Consider the following 19,274-nt stretch of genomic DNA (forward strand, 5'->3'; position numbering starts at 1 on the left):
AAACTTCAGCATTACATCTTTGTTTTTATATTCTTGAAATGAATGCAATCATTGCCTTTCTTACTGCCAACTGAACCTGCAAGTTAACCTTTAAGGAATCCTGCACAAAGACTCCCAAATCTCTTTGCACCTGAATTTTCTCACCACTGAGAATTTAGTCTATATATTTACTCCTTCTGACGTAACCCCACATTTCCCTACACTCTGCCACGCGTTGCCCATTCTCTCAATCTGTCTAACTCCTTCTGCAGATTCCCTGCTTCTTCAACACTGTGTGCCCCTCACCTACTTCACATCATCTGCAAACTTGGCCACAAAGCCATGAATTTTGTCATCCAAATCATATACCTACTGTATAATGTGGAAAGAAGCAGTCCCAACACCAACCCTTGTGGAGCACCACTAGTCATCAGCAGCCAACTGAAAAAGGCCCCCTTTATTCCCACCTCTTTGCCCCTTGCCAGTCAGCCAATCTTCCATCCATGCTAGCTTTTCAAAGACCTTTTAAAAATCCAAGCAGCACTATCCATGGACTCACCTTTGTCTATTCTGCCTGTCAGACAAGTTTTTCCTTTGGCCTATTATAGGAAATTTTAGCCTATATTATCATATGCCTCCAAGTACCTTGAAGCCTCATCCTTGGAATCCAACATCATACCATCACTGAAGTCAGGCGAACTGCCACATTTTCCATCTTTTGCCACCTTTATCAAAGAGTGGAGTGACAACTGAAATTTTCTGGTCCTCTGGAACCATCCTCGAATCTAGTAATTCTTGAAAGATCTCTACTAATGCCTCCACAATCTCTGCAGCTACCCTGGGGTTTAGTCCATCTGTTCCAGGTGACTTATCTCCCTTCAGAATCAGAATCAGATTTAATATCACTGGCATACGTTGAGCGGTAGTGATAGGGAACTCAGAGGAACAGACAGGAGATTCTGTGGACGTGAATGGGATGCCCAGATGGTATGTTGCCTCCCAGGTGCCTGGGTCAGGGACATCTTGGGTCACGTCCACAGCATTTTAGAGGGGGAGGGAGAGCAGCCAGATGTCTTGGTACACATTGGTACTAGTGACATAAGAAGGAAAAACAATGAGGTCCTGAATGGAGAATTTAGAGAGCTAGGACCTCCCGGGTAGCAATTTCTCGATTGCTACCTGTGCCACACGCCAGTGAAGATAGAAATGGGATGATTTGGCAGATAAATGTGTGCCTGAGAAGTTGGCATAGGGGCAGGGCTTCAGGTTCTCCGGTCACTGTAATCTGTTCTGGGGGAGGCATCACCTGTAGAGAAGGGACGGGTTGCACCTGAACCTGAGGGGGGACCAATATTCTTGGGCAGGTTTGTCAGAGCTGTTGGGGAGGGTTTAAACTAATTTGGCAGGGAGATGGGAACTGGAGTGAATTGACTCAGGATAGGACTGGTGGCATAAAAACAAAGATAGCATGCAGTCAGACTGTCAGGCAGACGATAGGACAAAATTGCAGCCAGCAGGGTGGGTATCAGTGCATTAGGGATGCAGAATCAAAAAGGGTAGCAGATAGAATACTCAAAAAGTTATATCACAATGCATAGACTATAAGAACTAAGGTGGACGATCTTCTCGCACTTTTACAGATTGTCGGGTATGATGTTGTGGCCATCAAAAAACTAGGTAATGATAGCGATCCAGAAGATTATAAGGCTAGCAGGAAGGAGCTTAAGAATGAAATTAGGAGAGCCTTGCATACAGGATTAAGGAAAACCCCACGGCATTCTATATGTATGTGAAGAGTAAGAGGATAAGACGTGAGACAATAGGACCAATCAAGTGTGACAATGAAAAAATGTACATGGAACCGGAGGAGATAGCAGAGGTACTTCCTGAAGATAAATCCAAGGAAGGCGACCAGCCCAGATGGTGTCCCGGGAGGGGTTCTCTGGGCCTGTGCGAGCGAGCAAGCTGGATTGTTTGCTGACATCTTCAACTGCTCCTTGCTTCCGTCTAAGATCCCCTCGTGTTTTAAGAAGGCAACGATAATCCCAGTGCCAAAGAAGAGCAAGGTGGCATGCCTGAATGACTATCAACCTGTGGCTCTGACATCAATTGCTATGAAGTGCTTCAAGAGATTGGTTATGGCACACATCAATCACAGCCTACCGGTCAACCTCGATGCTTTGCAATTCGCCTACCGGAGCAACAGGTCAACAGCAGATGCCATCTCTCTGGCCCTACATTCCTCCTTAGAACACCTGGAGAATAAAGATGCATACGTAAGGCTCCTTTTCATTGACTACAGCTCTGCCTTTAATACTGTCATTCCAAATAAACTGATTCCTAAGCTCCAGAACCTGGGCCTTAGCACTCAGATCTGCAGCTGGATCTTCAACTTCCTCACAGACAGGACCCAGGCTGTAAAAATAGGGGACAGGCTCTCCTCTACAATCACTCTGAGCACCGGTGCCCCACAAGGCTGTGTACTCAGCCCCCTGCTGTACTCACTGTACACCCATGATTGTGTAGCCAAGTTTCCATCAAACTCAATATATAAGTTTGCTGATGACACAAGAATTGTAGGCCGTATCTCGGGTAATGATGAGTTTGAGTACAGAGAGGAAATTAAGAACCTGGTGGCATGGCGCAAAGACAACAACCTATCCCTCAAAGTCAGCAAGACGAAGGAATTGGTTGTTGACTTCAGAAGGAGTAGCGGACCGCACAACCTAATTTACATCGATGGTGCGCAAGTGGAACAGGTCAAAAGCTTTAAGTTCCTCAGGGTCAATATCACAAATGACCTGACTTTGTCCAACCAAGCAGAGTCCACTGCCAAGAAGGCCCACCAGTGCCTTTACTTCCTGAGAAAACTAAAGAAATTTGGCCTGTCCCCTAAAACCTTCACTAATTTTTATAGGTGCACCGTAGAAAGCATTCTTCTAGGGTGCATCACAACCTGGTATGGAAGTTGTCCTGTCCAAGACCAGAAGAAGCTGCAGAAGATCGTGAACACGGCGCAGCACATCACACAAACCAATCTTCCATCCGTGGACTCACTTCACACCGCACGCTGTCGGAGCAGTGCTGCTAGGATAATCAAGGGCATGACCACCTAGCCAACACACTTTTCATCCCTCTTCCCTCCGGGAGAAGGTTCAGGAGCTTGAAGACTCGTACGGCCAGATTTAGGAACAGCTTCTTTCCAACTGTGATAAGGCTGCTGAACAGATCCTGACCCGGATCTGGGCTGTACCCTCCAAATATCCGCACCTGCCTCTCAGTTTTTTTTGCACACCTTACTTTCCATTTTCTATTTATAGTATAATTTAAATTTTTAATATTTACTATCGATTTGTACTCCAGGGAGTGGGAAGCGCAGAATCAAATATCGCTGTGATGATTGTACGTTCTAGTATCAATTATTTGGCGACAATAAAGTATAAAGTATACTTAATGAATACTTTGCTTCAGCATTCACTATGGAAAAGGATTTTGGTGATTGTAGGGATGACTTACAGCAGACTGAAAAGCTTGAGCATTTAAACATTAAGAAAGAGGATGTGCTGGAGCTTTTGGAAAACATCAAGTTGGATAAGTCTCCAGGACTGGATGAGATGTACCCCAGGCTACTGTGGGAGGCAAGGGAGGAGATTGCTGATCCTCTGGCGATGATCTTTGTATCATCAATGGGGTCGGGAGAGGATCCAGAGGATTGGAGGGTTGCAGATGTTGTTCCTTTATTCAAGAAAGGGAGTAGAGGTAGCCCAGGGAATTATAGACCAGTGGTTGGTAAGTTGATGGAGAAGATCCTGAGAGGCAGGATTTATGAACATTTGGACAGGCATAATATGATTAGGAATGGTCAGCATGGCTTTGTCAGAGGCAGATCGTGCTTTATGAGCCTGGTTGAATTTTTTGAGGATGTCACTAAACATATTGATGAAGGTAGAGCAGTAGATGTAGTGTATATGGATTTCAGCAAGGCATTTGATAAGGTACTCCATTCAAGGTTTATTGAGAAAGTAAGGAGGTATGGGATCCAAGGGGATATTGCTTTGTGGATCCAGAACTGGCTTGCCCACAGAAGGCAAAGAGTGGTCGTAGACGGGTCATATTCTGCATGGAGGATGGTGACCAGTGGTGTGCCTCGGGGATCTATTCTGGGACCCTTATTCTTCATGATTTTTATAAATGACCTAGATGAGGAAGTGGAGGGATGGGTTAGTAAATCTGCTGATGACACAAAGGTTGAAGGTGTTGTGGGTAGTGTGGAGGGCTGTCAGAGGTTACAGCGGGACATTGATAGGATGCAAAACTGGGCTGAGAACTGGCAGATGGAGTTCAACCCAGATAAGTGTGAGGTGGTTCATTTTGGTAGGTCAAATATGATGGCAGAATATAGTATTAATGGTAAGACTCTTGGTAGTGTGGGGGATCAGAGGGATCTTGGGGTCCGAGTCCATAGGGCACTCAAAGCTGCTGCACAGGTTGACTGTGCGGTTAAGGAGTCATAAGGTGCATTGGCCTTCATCAACCATGGGATTGAGTTTAAGAGCCGAGAGGTAATGTTGCAGTGATATAGGTTGAGTGAGCCTGGCCTTTTCTCCTTGGAGCGACGGAGGGTGAGAGGTGACCTGATAGAGGTGTATAAGATGATGAGAGGCATTGATCGTGTGGATAGTCAGAGGCTTTTTCCCAGGGCTGAAATGGCTAACACAAGAGGGACAGTTTTGAGGTGCTGGGGAGTGGGTACAGAGGAGATGTGAGGGGTAAGGTACTTACGCAGAGAGTGGTGAGTGCGTGGAATGGGCTGCCGGCGATGGTGGTGGAGGTGGATACGATAGGGTCTTTTAAGAGTCTCCTGGTACATGGAGCTTAGAAAAATAGAGGGTTATAGGTAACCTTAGGTAATTTCTAAGTAAGTTCATGTTTGGCACAGCATTGTGGGCCGAAGGGCCTGTATTGTGCTGTAGGTTTTCTATGTTTCTATCACTGAATCATGACTGAAGGATGGCTGTAGTTGGGAGCTGATTGTCCAAGGTTACATAGAAAACATACAGCACATTACAGGCCCTTCGGCCCACAATGCTGTGCCGAACATGTACTTACTTTAGAAATTACCTACGGTTACCCATAGCCCTCCATTTTTCTAAGCTCCATGTACCTGTCCAGGAGTTTAGTTACACATTGTATCTGAGGGATAGGAAGGTGGGGGGGGGGGGGGGGGCGGAGTTCTGTTGGCAAAGAATGGCATCAAATTGTTAGAAAAATGTGACATTGGATTGAAAGGTGCTGAATCCTTGTGAGCTGAGTTAAGAAACTGCAAGGGTAAAAGGACCCTGATGGCACTTATATACAGGGCTTCCAATAGAAACAGGGATTTGGACTACAGATTACAACAGGAAATAGGAAAAGTGTGTCAAAAGGGCGATGTTATGATAGTGGTGAGGGATTTTAACATGCAGGTATGGTAATAGATCTCAAGAGTGAGTTTGTTGAAAGCCTACAGATGTCTTTTTAGAGCAGTTTGTCATTGAACCTACTAGGGGATCAGCTCTTCTGGGTTGGGTGTTATGTAATGAATCGGAGGTGATTTGGGAGCCTAAGATAAAGAAATCCTTAGGAGGCAATGATCACAACATGATTGAGTTCAGTTTGAAATATGATAAGGAAAAAGTAAAGTCTTACGTAGCAGTATTACAATGGATTAAGGGAAATTACAGTGGTATGAGAGAGCAGTTGCCAAAGTAAATTGGAAGGAGATGCTGGCAGGGTTGACAGCAGAGCAGCAATGGCGTGAGTTTCTGGGAAAAATGAAGAAAGTGCAGGATCGATTTATTTCATAAACAAAGAAATATTCAAATGTCAAAATAATACAACCGTGGCTGACAAGGGAAGCCATAGCTAATGTAAAAGCAAAAGAGAGGGCACAACAAAGCAAAACTTAGCCGGAAGACAGAGGACTGGTAAGTTTTTAAAAACCTACAGAAAGCAAGCAAAAGAATCATTGGGAGGGAAAAAATGAAATATGAAAGCAAGCTGGCAAACAATATTAGGGTGGATGGAAAAAGCTTTTTCAAGTATATATGAGAGTGTATATAAGACTGCTAGAAAATGAGGCCAGAGAAATAATAATGGGGGGTTGGGGAACAGGAGATGGCTGATGAACTAAATGAGTATTTTGTATCAGGCTTCACTGTGGAAGACACTAGCAGTGTGCCAGATGTTGAAGGGTGTGAGGGAAGAGAAGTGGGTGCAGTTACTATTACAAGGGAGAAGATGCTCAAAAAGCTGAAAGACCCAAGGGTACATAAGTCACCAGGGCCAGATGAACAACACCCTAGGGTTCTGAAAGAGATAATGGTAATGATGGTGGAGGCATTGGTATTGATCTTTCAAAAATCGTTGGACTCTGGCATGGTGCCAGAGGACTGGAAAATTGCAAATGTCAGTCTACTTTTTATGAAAGGAGGGAGACAGCAGAAAGGAAATTATAGACCAGTTTGCTTTACCTCAGTGGTTGGAAAGATGTTGGAGTCAATTGTTAAGGATGAGATTATGGAGTTCTTGGTGACACAGGACAAGTGAGGAAAAGTCAGCATGGTTTCCTTCAGGGAAAATCCTGCCTGATGAACCTGTTGGAATTCTTTGAGGAGATTACAAGTAGGATGGATAAAGGGGATGCAGTGAATGTTGTATATTTGGACTTTTAGAAGGCCTTTAACAAGGTTCCATACATAAGGCTGCTTACCAAGTTAAGAGCTCATGGTATTACAGGAAGTTACTGGCATGGCTAGAGCATTGGCTGATTGGTAGGAGGCAGTTAGTGGGAATAAAAGGATCTTTTCTATTTGGCAGCCAGTAACTAGTGGTGTTCTGCAGGGGCCAGTGTTGGGATAGTTTCTTTTTATGCTGCATATCAGTGATTTAGATAATAGAATAGCTAGCCTTGTTGCCAAATTTGCAGATGATGTGAAGATTGGTGAAGGGGTAGGTAGTGTTGAGGAAACAGGTAGACTGCAGAAGGACTTGGACAGATTAGTAGAATGGGCAAGAAAGTGGCAAATGAAATACAATGCTGGAAAGTGTACGGTCATGTGCTTTGGTAGAAGAAACAAATGTGCAGACTATTTTCTAAACGGGGAGAAAATCCAAAAATCTGAGATGCAAAGGAACTTAGGAGTCCTTGTGCAGAACACACTAAAGGTTAACTTGCAGATTGAGTCAGTGCTGAGGAAGGCAAATGCAATGTTAGTACTCTTTTCAAGATGTCTAGAATACAAGGGCAGGGATGTGATGCTGAGGCTTTATAAGGCACTGGTGAGGCCTCACCTTGAATATTGTGAACAGTTTTGGGCCCCTTATCTCAGAAAAGATCTGCTGGCATTGGAGAGGGTCCAGAGGAGGTTCACAAGGATAATTCCAGGAATAAAAGGGTTATCATATGAGGAATGTTTGAAGGCTCTGGTCCTGTACTTGTTGAAATTTAGAAGGATGAGGGGGGATCTCATTGAAACCTTTCAAATATTTAAAGACCTAAACAGAATAGGTGGGGGAGTCTGGGACAAGAGGGCACAGCCTCAAGATAGAGGGGTGTCCATTTGACATGGAGAAATTTCTTTAACCAGAGGGCGGTGAATCTGTGGAATTTGTTACCATAGGCAACTGTGGAGGCTAGGTCATGCGGTGTATTTAAGGCGGCGATTGATAGGTTCTTGATTGGCCACAGCATCAAAGGCAACAGTACAATGAAATATGTAATAAATAAATAGAGAAAAAACTGAGTTACATTAAGCATGTCTATTAAATAGGCATCCGTTAGTCTCGTGAGACCATGGATTTGCGCCTTGGAAGATTTCCAGGGCGCAGGCCTGGGCAAGGTTGTATGAAAGACCGGCAGTTGCCCATGCTGCAAGTCTCCCCTCTCCACACCACCGATGTTGCCAAAGGGAAGGGCACTAGGACCCATACAGCTTGGCACCGGTGTCGTCGCAGAGCAATGTGTGGTTAAGTGCCTTGCTCAAGGACTCAACAAGCTGCCTCAGCTGAGGCTCGAACCAGTGACCTTCAGATCACTAGACTGATGCTTTAACCACTTGGCCACGTGCCAAGTCAAGTTAAATAGACAAGTTAAAATAAGTGTTGCAAAGAAAAAAACAGAAATAAAAAAGAAGTGAGGTAGTGTTCATGGGTTCAATGTCCAGTTAGAAATCAGATGGCAGAGGGGAAGAAGTTGTTCCTGAATCACTGAGTGCAAACCTTCAGGCTCTGTACCTCCTTCCTGATGGTGACAATGAGAAGAGGTGTTGGGGTTCCTAAATGATTTCCTAAGGCACTGCTCCTTGGATATGTCAGAGGCTGGTACCCAGGATAGAGCTGACTAATTTTACAAGTTTCTGCAACTTACTTTGATCTTGTGCAGTAGCCTAGTAGTAGTAGCCTTCTAGTAGTCTCTTAAACTTCACTAGTGTATCTGCCTCCACCACTGACTCAGGCAGTGCATTCCACGCACCAACCATTCTCTGAGTAAAAAACCTTCCTCTAATATCCCCCTTGAACTTCCCACCCCTTACCTTAAAACCATGTCCTCTTGTATTGAGCAGTGGTGCCCTGGGGAAGAGGCGCTGGCTATCCACTCTATCTATTCCTCTTATTATCTTGTATACATCTATTTTGTCTCCTCTCATCCTCCTTCTCTCCAAAGAGTAAAGCCCTAGCTCCCTTAATCTCTGATCATAATCCATACTCTCTAAACCAGGCAGCATCCTGGTAAATCTCCTCTGTACCCTTTCCAATGCTTCCACATCCTTCCTATAGTGAGGCGACCAGAACTGGACACAGTACTCCAAGTGTGGCCTAACCAGAGTTTTATGGAGCTGCATCATTACCCTGCGACTCTTAAACTCTATCCCTCGACTTATGAAGCTAACACCCCATAAGCTTTCTTAACTACTCTATCTACCTGTGAGGCAACTTTCAGGCATTTGTGGACATGTACCCCCAGATCCCTCTGCTCCTCCACACTACCAAATATCCTGTCATTTACTTTGTACTCTGCCTTGGAGTTTGTCCTTCCAAAGTGTACCACCTCCATCATGAACTCCATCTGCCACTTCTCAGCCCACTTCTGTATCCTATCAATGTCTCTCTGCAATCTTCGACAAACCTCTACACTATCTACAACACCACCAGCCTTTGTGTCAACTGCAAACTTGCCAACCTACCCTTCTACCCCCACATACAGGTCGTTAATAAAAATCACGAAAAGTAGAGGTTCCAGAACAGATCCTTGTGGGACACCACTAGTCACAACCCTTCAATCAAAATGTACTCCCTCCACCACCACCCTCTGCCTTCTGTAGGCAAGCCAATTCTGAATCCACCTGGCCAAACTTCCCTGGATCCTATGCCTTCTGACTTTCTGAATAAGCCTACCGTGTGGAACCTTGTCAAATGCCTTACTAAAATCCACGTAGATCACATCCACTGCACTACCCTCATCTATATGCCTGTTCATCTCTTCAAAGAACTCTATCAGGCTTGTTAGACACGATCTGACCTTCACAAAGCCATGCTGACTGTCCCTGATCAGACCATGATTCTCTAAATGCCTATAGATCCTATCTCTAAGAATCTTTTCCAACAGCTTTCCCACCACAGACGTAAGGCTCACTGGTCTATAATGACCCGGACTATCCCTACTACCTTTTTTGAACAAGGGGACGACATTCATCTCCCTCCAATCCTCCAGTACCATTCCCACGGATGACGAGGACATAAAGGTCCTAGCCAGAGGCTCAGCAATCTCTTCCCTCACCTCGTGGAGCAGCCTGGGGAGTATTCCATCAGGACTACTCCACTGCAACACCACTCATCTAGCTGGTATATCTCGTTCTTGTACGTCCTTTCATCACCATCTGAGATTCTGCCAACAATAGTTGTATAATCAGCAGATTTAGAGATGGCATTTGAGCTATAAAGAGCCACACAGTCATGGGTGTAGAGAGAGTAGAGCAGTGGGCTAAGCACACACCCCTGAGGAGTGCATAATCCACCTGATTCTCAATCTCAGCCACTACCTTTCTCATTTAACCTTTGGTTTATTTTTGGAGATGAAGAGATCCAGAGAGTCATAGATGTGCAGAGGAGAGCAAGGTGGAAATTGGGAGCAAATGTAAAGAAATTGTTAAATTCAGCAGGAATGCAGAAAATAGCATCAATGCAGTTAATGCAGCAGAAAGGAAACAAGGGACTGATCCAGCCAAAGTGTATTCCATATATCCCAGCCAGGCACAGACTGGGCCCAAGAAACATCCTGTAGCTTTATCTTTGGTGTGAAGAAAGTGAGTGGAGTTGAAGTTATTCACTATCTTTAAATGTCTGGCTCTTCACTGGCACTGACCTGAACATCATCTTCTGAAGGTGATGTAATTAGGGACGGTGGTAGCAACACTGAGATCAAAGAAAATTAAAACCACTTTTCAGTTGACGCATTTCTTTCTTGCAGGAAGCTTGATGCATTTATTTACGATGCAGCTGTTCTCAACTACATGGCTGGGAAGGATGAAGGCTGTAAGCTTGTTACCATTGGAAGTGGAAAGGTATTTGCCACAACTGGTTATGGGATTGCTCTGCAAAAAAATTCCAGATGGAAGCGAGCCATTGACTTGGCCCTTTTGCAGTTCCTGGGTGACGGTAAGCTCGAGGTTCTAACACCCGTTTCACAGGGAACAGGCGGCAATGGGGAAAGTGAGTGATGGCACATTGGCCTTGTGCACCATGCGGTCCAGTGTAATCAGCAACAAAACTCAGGTTGGATAGACATATCAGAATGGGAATGGGACATCTATCCACGGCCTCCTCTACTGTAAAGATGAAGCCACACTCAGGTTGGAGAAACAACACCTTATATTCCATCTGGGTAGCCTCCAACCTGATGGCATGAACATTGACTTCTCTAACTTCCGTAATGCCCCACCTCCCCCTCGTACCCCATCCGTTATTTATTTATATACACACATTCTTTCTCTCTCTCTCCTTTTTCTCCCTCTGTCCCTCTCACTATACCCCTTGCCCATCCTCTGGGCTTCCCCCCCTCCCCCCTTATCTTTCTCCCGTCCCATGATCCTCTCATATCCCTTTTGCCAATCACCTGTCCAGCTCTTGATCTCCCCCTCCCCTTCCCACTTTCAAATCTCTTACTAGCTCTTCTTTCAGTTAGTCCTGACGAAGGGTCTCGGCCTGAAACGTCGACTGTATCTCTTCCTAGAGATGCTGCCTGGCCTGCTGCGTCCACCAGTAACTTTGATGTGTGTTACAAAAATCCCAAATAGTTTAATAAATTACACCCACTTTAATGCCTATGGTCCTTCACCATCCAGCTGCGCATTAATAGTTGAACTTGAAGCAAAAGAAATCAGAATAAGTATATACCACACAATTATGGCCTGGGATAACATACTGTGGTATTGAGACTTTTTATAGGAAGAATTCTAGAAGCAAGACAAACATATCACACACTGTTATTTCTGCTGTCTCACAGCTTCAGAAAAGGGTTTAATCAGACCTCAGGTGCTGTCTGTGTGATGTTTACATGATCTCCCTCTTGACACCAGGGTTTCCTTTACCTAGGTGCTCCAGCCTCCTTACACGTTAACTAGCTACAGTAAATTACCCTGCTGCGATGAGGACAAAAAGAATCAAAGCATGTAGATGGGGTAATGAGGTTCATGGAACAAGGAAGAGGTGGAATGAGATAAATGGGATTGCATCCCTGGAAGCCAGCATTGATCCCTTCCTTGTTGTTACCAAAAAAATGAGATACAACTTGTAGCGGGGCTCACAACTGGCATAACTAAAAATAAGCCAATCAACCTACACATTGGAAAGTTTGCCAAGATATGGTCAAAGAACAAAGAGATCAGACTATGCAGATATACAAATCACTGTGTGATAAGGCCATTCAATAAAGCACTGGTTTCCAATGGAATGGACTGGAAGAGCAGAGAAGGTTAAATTTTCACAAAATCTTAACTGAATCATACACGCAGCATTGTGAATAGTTCTCCACATTATGAACAACATCACTAGAAAAGTACAAAACTTATTTACCAACATTATATTGGAATGGAGGGATATATTGAACAGAAAAATTAATGGACAGGCCTCTTGCTTCCAGAACAGACCAACTGGGGTGGATTGTGGGAAATTGCGTGATGGGTACTTTTAGAATTAGGGAAGACTTTTGTGGGATAAACAGAGGAAATGTGTACTCTTGTGAATGTAGGAGACTGAGGACCATCAATATTAACCCAATTCCCCTCGGGATCAATAAAGTATATCTATCTATTAAATTGTCTCTCATAATGTAAAGGGGAAACTGAAAGAAACTTCACTTCTGTAAGTAGAGTCCAGTAACAAAGATGTATCTAAGGAAAACTAGATACAGATGAAGAGGAAGGTAAGGATATATTGATAGGGTTAGATCAAGTTAGATAAAGAATGCCACAAATGACACTGGTGAAACATCTACTTTTTTGCTTCAAACATTAAACAATACTATGTGAACCTATCCAATCTCATTCATTGCCCTGCTGACTTTAACCCTTCCATTGACTACCTGGTAAGATCCTGTTTTCCTGTTCATTCACATCAGTTGCTATCCAACTCTACTGATCGCTCACTCACTCTCATCTTCCACCCTCACACTCCATCCTTTGCCCCCCCCATCTCTTACCCACTAATTAGTGAAGTACCTCCTCTCTCCACAGGAGATATACACAAGTTACACACTGTCTGGCTGACAGGGATCTGTGAGAAGGAGAAGAATGAGGCGATGAGCAGCAAACTCGATATCGATAACATGGCTGGTGTCTTCTATATGTTGCTCGTGGCCATGGGCCTCAGCCTGCTCGTCTTTGCCTGGGAACATTTGGTGTATTGGAAGCTGAGGCACCATGTGAAAGAAGCTAGCAAAACTGATTGTCTGCTAGCTGTCAGCAGGGTAAGGCGCATGGAGCAAGTCAGGAAAGGAACTCACCACTGGCAAACTTGCCTAGCATGCCACAGACCCCCCCCCCCCCACCCCACATCCATTTGAGCCAGTATGAGTGAATTGACTTGTACTGTTGACCCTGTCAGTAGGGTGATCAGGGTAATCCTGAAGTTGAAGAATCACATCTATTGTGGTTTGTTTTGACAACGGTTGCCCCTTGTCAATTTAATTTAACTGAAATATTCTTCTTGCGTAGCATGCTCCAACTGTGGTCACTCTGACCGAGTAGCAGGATTCCAACACCAGCTTTTGATTTACTTTATTTATTGTTGTTCTGCACAGCTTTGATGCTCAGTTACTGAGGTTACTGTCATACAGCTTTTACTTGGTTAAGTAGGGCAACCTCCAACTGTGGGCCTTCCAAGATGCACAAACCCACATTACATCTATGCCTCAAGATGGGATACCCAACATTTCATAAGTGCTTATAATGTTTTTGAGTTCCTATGCACCTATCTTCCTTAGGTCTCACATCTCTGACTATTTCCTTAAGCCAAGGGATCCTAACCTTTTCTATGCCATGGGCCAATAACATTAAGTAAAGGGCCTCTGGATCCCAAGTTGCGAACATCTTTAGCCACCACATAAGACTGCCTTATTCAAAGCCTGGCTAGGTCTAATAGAACCTCAGAACTGCTACTATACCCTGTCAAAAGTTAACACCCTCATACATCTTCAACTGTATTAAGGATAAGTGTAGATGTTCTATGCTAGAACCAAACTCAAATATCGTTGCTCATAGACAAACCATCTCAAAACTTGTTGAACCTCAGATAATTTTCAAGGACATGCTGGTTAGTAGGTTAATTGGCCACAGTAAATTACTCGTGGTATAGGTGACCGGCAGGAGAATCAGGGTAAGTTACGGGGCAATAAGTGGGAGAATGGAATTGCTCTGAGAGACAGCATAAGCTTGATGACCAAGAAGTCAGGAGGAAATCTGAGTATGTGAGGGAGCATATAGTTTGTTACAAGGATCTAACATGTACTTGGGGCAACTAGAGAAATACCGAGGCAGCAGAACATGTCAAGAGGGTGTTGATGCTGCCTATAACCCAAAGCCTTTCCAGTATCAGGAAGGCACAGGTCTGGAGACTAATGGCGTCCTGCTCACTTGCCTGGGTGAATGCAGCTCCAACAGCTCGCAAGAATTTCACCACCTTTCAGGATAAAGAGGCTTGTTTCACTGCCCACCCCATCAACCCTCCCAAATGACTCCTTGCACCACTGTGATTGTACTAAAAATATACTACAGCAATTTCCATAGCATCTCCCCAACTTCAAGGGTTTACCTCCAAATGTCACACCACTCTGGCCTAGAAATATCATCCATATTACTGTACCCCCATTGCTCAACCTTAGGTTCAAATTCTGTACCTCTCTTTCCAACCATTAGTTTCCTTGCTATGGCCCAAACTTCAAAGTTCAAAGTATATATATCATGTACAACCTCAAAACAAAGAAACATGGTAGAATCCACGAAGAACACACAGAACAATGACGACACCCATACCACGTGCAGAAGAGTACAAATTGTGCTGAAATAATACATGGAACATGAACTGCAGACTCGCTGAAAAGTGAGTCTACAAACTGCAGAGTCTGTTCGGCGCTGACGAGAGTGAACCGACCCCGAGGGCTGCAGGGTGACAATGGCTCCTGAATCTGGTGGCATGGGACCCACACTTCTTACCAGCAACAGCACCCCATGGGCTGCTGAAAATGGGCAGTGAATGTTTGTATCAATGATGCCAGCAGCCTGCGGGCAAGTAAAATATGAAGAAATCTGAAACTAAATCAATTCTAGCAGCATAGGGGAAGTGGAGGAATACAAACAAAATATCAAAAGGATTTGAAAAGAACTGACAAGGCGTTACTAAAATCAAAAAAGAAAGACCAGAGTTTTGTTAGGAAAATGAAGGTGGCCTGGCCCTTTAAACAGGTAAACTGTAAATGAGAGGATTATATGTCAGATATCATTTTGCCTTTCTAATCAGTGGAAAGTCTCACTTCATAATTAATGGCTGCAGTTTCCCAACAGTAGACGTTAACAGTTTTATTCCTCTTCATCTTTCTCAAATAGTAGACTTCTCAATGTAAAGGAATGGCTCTCTCATGGCGAGCAAAATTGATTGACTATGTGGCTTTCCAGACATGAATAGAAACTGAAAAGTAAAGCTACAGTAGTGAGGAAGATGAATGCACTGCCAGTAGTAAACTCCCAGGGCTGGGTGGTTTCATAGGACACAGGACAGTACAACACAGGGAAAGGCTCTTCAGCCCACAATGTTGTGCTGAACTAATTAAAGTAGTAATTAGACGTGTAAGTGAACTAGCCCTTTCTCCCAACACAGTGCCTCCATTCAGGCACATGAATAAGCCTATCTAAAAGCCTCTGTGGCATTGCCTCCACACCTTCCCCTGGCAGTGCATTCCAGATACCCGCCACATATTTCCTTTCAGCTTATCACCCCCCGCCTTTAAATGCATCCCCTCTAGTACTACGCATTTTGACCCAGGGAAAAAGATACCAGCTGTTGACTCTTACTAGGCTTCTCAAAATCTTATTAACTGCGATCAGGTCTCCTCTCAGCTTCTGCTGCTCCAGAGAAAACAATACCAGTTGGTCCAGCCTCTCCTTATAGCACGCGCCCTCCAATCCGGGCAGCATCCTGGTAAATCTCTTCTGCACTCTCCACATATGCTTCCTATAATGGAGCAAGCAGAAAGGAATGTAATATTTTAGAAGCAGCCTAACTAGAATTTTAACTGACTCTTAAAGCTCAATGCATCAATAAATACAAGGGTGCTATAGGGCTTTTACCACCCTATCAAACGTCCTGCAGCAATTGTTAAGGAGCTATGTACTTGGACCCCACGAAACCTCTGCAAATCAACACTGTTGGGGTCTTGCCATTAACAGTGTATTCTACCTTCACACTTGATCTCCCAAATTGTAACATTTCCACACAATTGATCAATATCCCGCTGTATCCTTAGACAATCTTCGACACAATTCACAAAACCACTAGTTTTTGTATCGTCTGTGAACTCACATTTTCAATAAGGCCCCAGTGCAAACTCCTGTGGCACACCATGAGTCATGGCCTGAAAACTAGCCTAACTTCCATTGACCACTACCTTCTGTCTTCAAGCCAATTCTGCATCCAAACAGCCCAGTTACCACAGATCCCATGCAGTTAATGCACAATTTAATGGCCTCCTGGAACAAGGGTGGAGCAAATATTTCTCACACTGCACCCGTTCAGTGCCTAGCCCATGTTGTGCGCAAACCCAGACATTTCTCCAAAATGAAGCTCTCCTGTGAGAAATACTCACTTTCTGACCTTTATTCTTGAAAGCAAATCAAATTGTACTTGTAGTCCTGATATTGCACCTGCCTGGCTGGGAATGAAACACATGGGATTATGCTCAAAGCAGTACAGAGTGCTAACAATGTTTCGTACTCTATTTCAGGGAGTTTACAGCTGTTTCAGTGGTGTCCAGGTGGTCCCCAGCCCACTTCACATTGCATCTCCTATCATCTCTTCCAACTTTTCTCAGGCCAGCGTGCTGAAGATGCTACAAGCTGCCAAGGACTTGGCCTCCTCCACAAATATGGAAAGTTCTCTGGAGAGTGAAACCAAGGCCACAGGGTTGTGGGCACCGGCAGGTGATGACATTGCCAGTGATCTTCCTAAAGGCCCACTGCAGAATATCAAAGGCGCACATTCCACCGAGAGGAGGCCTACTGCCAGCGTACTGCCCACCCACTACCCATCATTGCTAAGACCCCCGACATCGGTTTCACACCCACTCACTGCCATCAGAACATCTCCCGACAAAGAGGCAGTCTGGCTGAATCAGACGGTTACTAAATACAAACACAGGTCAATCAGCAATCGTCTTACTCCAAGGTCAACTGTAAACAACATCCCACATCCCATTTGTCCTAGTGAGCTTCCCATGCTTTCTCAACACAGCAAGGAATTTGATGAGAGAAAGAATATGAAGCCCTCTAGTATCCCATTTATCTACAGTGATGAATATTTACAGGATATTTACAACAGAAAGTATTTCAGAAGGAGACTTCCCTTGCCTTGCAGGAAGCTAGCCCATCCTACAGACACTGCATCTGGTCAGAGTGGGTCAGAGGTCACTATCCTAAAACCTTCCGTTGGAATGGATGAGAGATGGCTTATGGCAAACCTGCATCCCTCTGTTTCATATTCCAGGCAGGAAAACCACAGGCCCTGCAGCAGGTGTTACCCTGGGCTGCAACCAGAGAAACTACCCCTCATGACCAGGCGATCATCATACATCAGAGCTACAAAGGGCGAGGAGGAAACCACAAGATTTCAGGTCAAACTAGCAAATTTGAAGTCAGGGTCACAAGGAGAGGTCGTTGGGCCATTCCACAGTCATGACAGTGAGATTCTGAAACCTGATAGGAAAACTACCAATGTCAGGGAAGGACTCTCAGACCACAGGAGGAGGCATCTGGACCTCAGTACACCCAGAAAGCTCAAGTATTCGCTGTCTGCCAGGCTTCCCTCCTACAGAGAGGCCTGTCTGCAAAGCTCAGCGAGCCTGAGATGTGCCTCCCTGGCACTGCAGCATCACTCATGGCCCAGGCCCTCTCTGTATGTCTGGCAGCAGAGATGGGGCTCACAGCACCACCGCTGGTTGGCTGGCTCTGAGGACTGCTCCTGTGACAGGAGCATTCACATGAAGTACTTGGAAAGAAAGACCATGCACCAGGGCAGCACTCTCAGGCATCCCGCAGTTGGCACATGCAAGGCCATCCAACGTGGAACAAGAGCCACAAGCAGCTTCAACCTGGAGCTGAGAAGTGCAGAAGACAATTCCCCTCGTTTGAGAAAATGCGCGAGGATTTTAAGCTTGGAATCTGAGGTATAGAAGTCAATAAAGTTCAGAGCTGATCAACAGGATGGAAGTTATTTTGATTCAGAGAACTCCCTCCCTTTCAGTGAGTTTAAAAGACTTAACTCAATGATCAAAGTGCAACTTGATTGGCAATGCATCAGTGTGGGTTAAAGTAATATTTCCGGACGCTATTCTTGATCTACTTGCCCATAATACAACTTAGCAAAAATCCCATCGTGCTTCAAGGGTCTTAGTGAACAGACAGAACATGGAGGCGAAAGATTTTGAATTCAGGAAAGACATTGACAGACCGTACTCAGGACCATAGCTCTCTTGGGACACAAGCCTTCACCAGAGAAATGAAGTTTTGTTTCTTTAAATCTGATAAGTATAGTGTTTTGCAACATGAACAAAGTTTGTCTTGCCTTCAACAGATTAGCAACCAAGCTTTAAGAATAGGCTAAATGAACTGTTGAGTGGTCATCAAAAAACATTCTCTGATCGGCAAACATGTAAAATGGATTACAAAACATTAAATGCTTCAAGACTCTGGACTATTCCAAAGCACAGCTGCTTGTTACGTTAATACCAATGCAGGCAGAATCAACAGCACCAACCTTAGCCATAATGTGATCAGTGTCAGAGCCACCTCCCTGCCGGAGAAGCTCAAATCCCTTTGTTACCGAGGCTCTTCGGCACTAGGGAAGACAAAGGTGCAGGGAAGTGTGGTCAGCACAATGGCCCAGCCACTGTTCTCAACAAAGGCTCAAAAGTTTGGAAGAATCAAGGGCTTCTTATCTGACACAATCCCATGTAAATTTAACCATTCTTAGTCTGAAATAAACAGGAGTTAATGTTTCAGGTGAAAGACATTTCATCAGAACTGGGGAAAGTTGGAAAATTGCAGATGAAGATGGGTGAAGCAGAGGCAATGTCTTTGATAGGCGACCAGGAGAAACCGAGGGACAAGTGGCAGGGCAGGGCAGGGCATGTTAATTGTAGCTGATGTGTTGGAACATGGAAGGAGGTGAAGGACATAGGGAAAATAGAGTGCAAGAACTGAAATCCAAAATCACTCCGTTTTTTCAGTGATCCAACTTTAAACAATTAGATCTCAGAATGAGTTAACTTCAAAAAATGTACTTTAGATATCAAAATGAATCAAATGCTAACATTACATTAAAGATTTCAAAGTCACTTAGCTCAATCATTACACAGTTAGAGAATAATTTCAGACTGAATCAAATCCTAATATTACAGAGATGAGAAAGTCAAGTCAAGCAAATCTGATACAGCTTTGAGTGTGATTTCTGACTCAAATTTTTACAGTGGATGCTCGAACAAGATCTCAAAT

The 19,274-nt window shown here is 44.4% G+C and overlaps 1 protein-coding gene across 4 annotated transcripts in view; it reads left to right on the plus strand.

Annotated features, from left to right (window-relative positions):
* The window catches only part of LOC140187222 (glutamate receptor ionotropic, NMDA 2C-like), a 123,010-nt gene extending 104,454 nt beyond the window's left edge, over positions 1-18,556 (plus strand). For 3 of the 4 annotated variants that reach the window (XM_072242313.1, XM_072242312.1, XM_072242315.1), the window contains 3 exons: positions 10,487-10,674; positions 12,750-12,982; positions 16,511-18,556. In XM_072242313.1, coding sequence (XP_072098414.1) covers positions 10,487-10,674; positions 12,750-12,982; positions 16,511-17,953 — 1,864 coding nt within the window. In that variant the 3' untranslated portion in view covers positions 17,954-18,556. The remainder of the gene's footprint in view (positions 1-10,486; positions 10,675-12,749; positions 12,983-16,510) is intronic. The other variant, XM_072242314.1, reaches the window with a different exon arrangement.
* The last annotated feature ends 718 nt before the right edge of the window (positions 18,557-19,274 follow it).

This window comes from Mobula birostris, chromosome 24, assembly GCF_030028105.1.
Source record: "Mobula birostris isolate sMobBir1 chromosome 24, sMobBir1.hap1, whole genome shotgun sequence".
NCBI lineage: Eukaryota > Metazoa > Chordata > Chondrichthyes > Myliobatiformes > Myliobatidae > Mobula > Mobula birostris.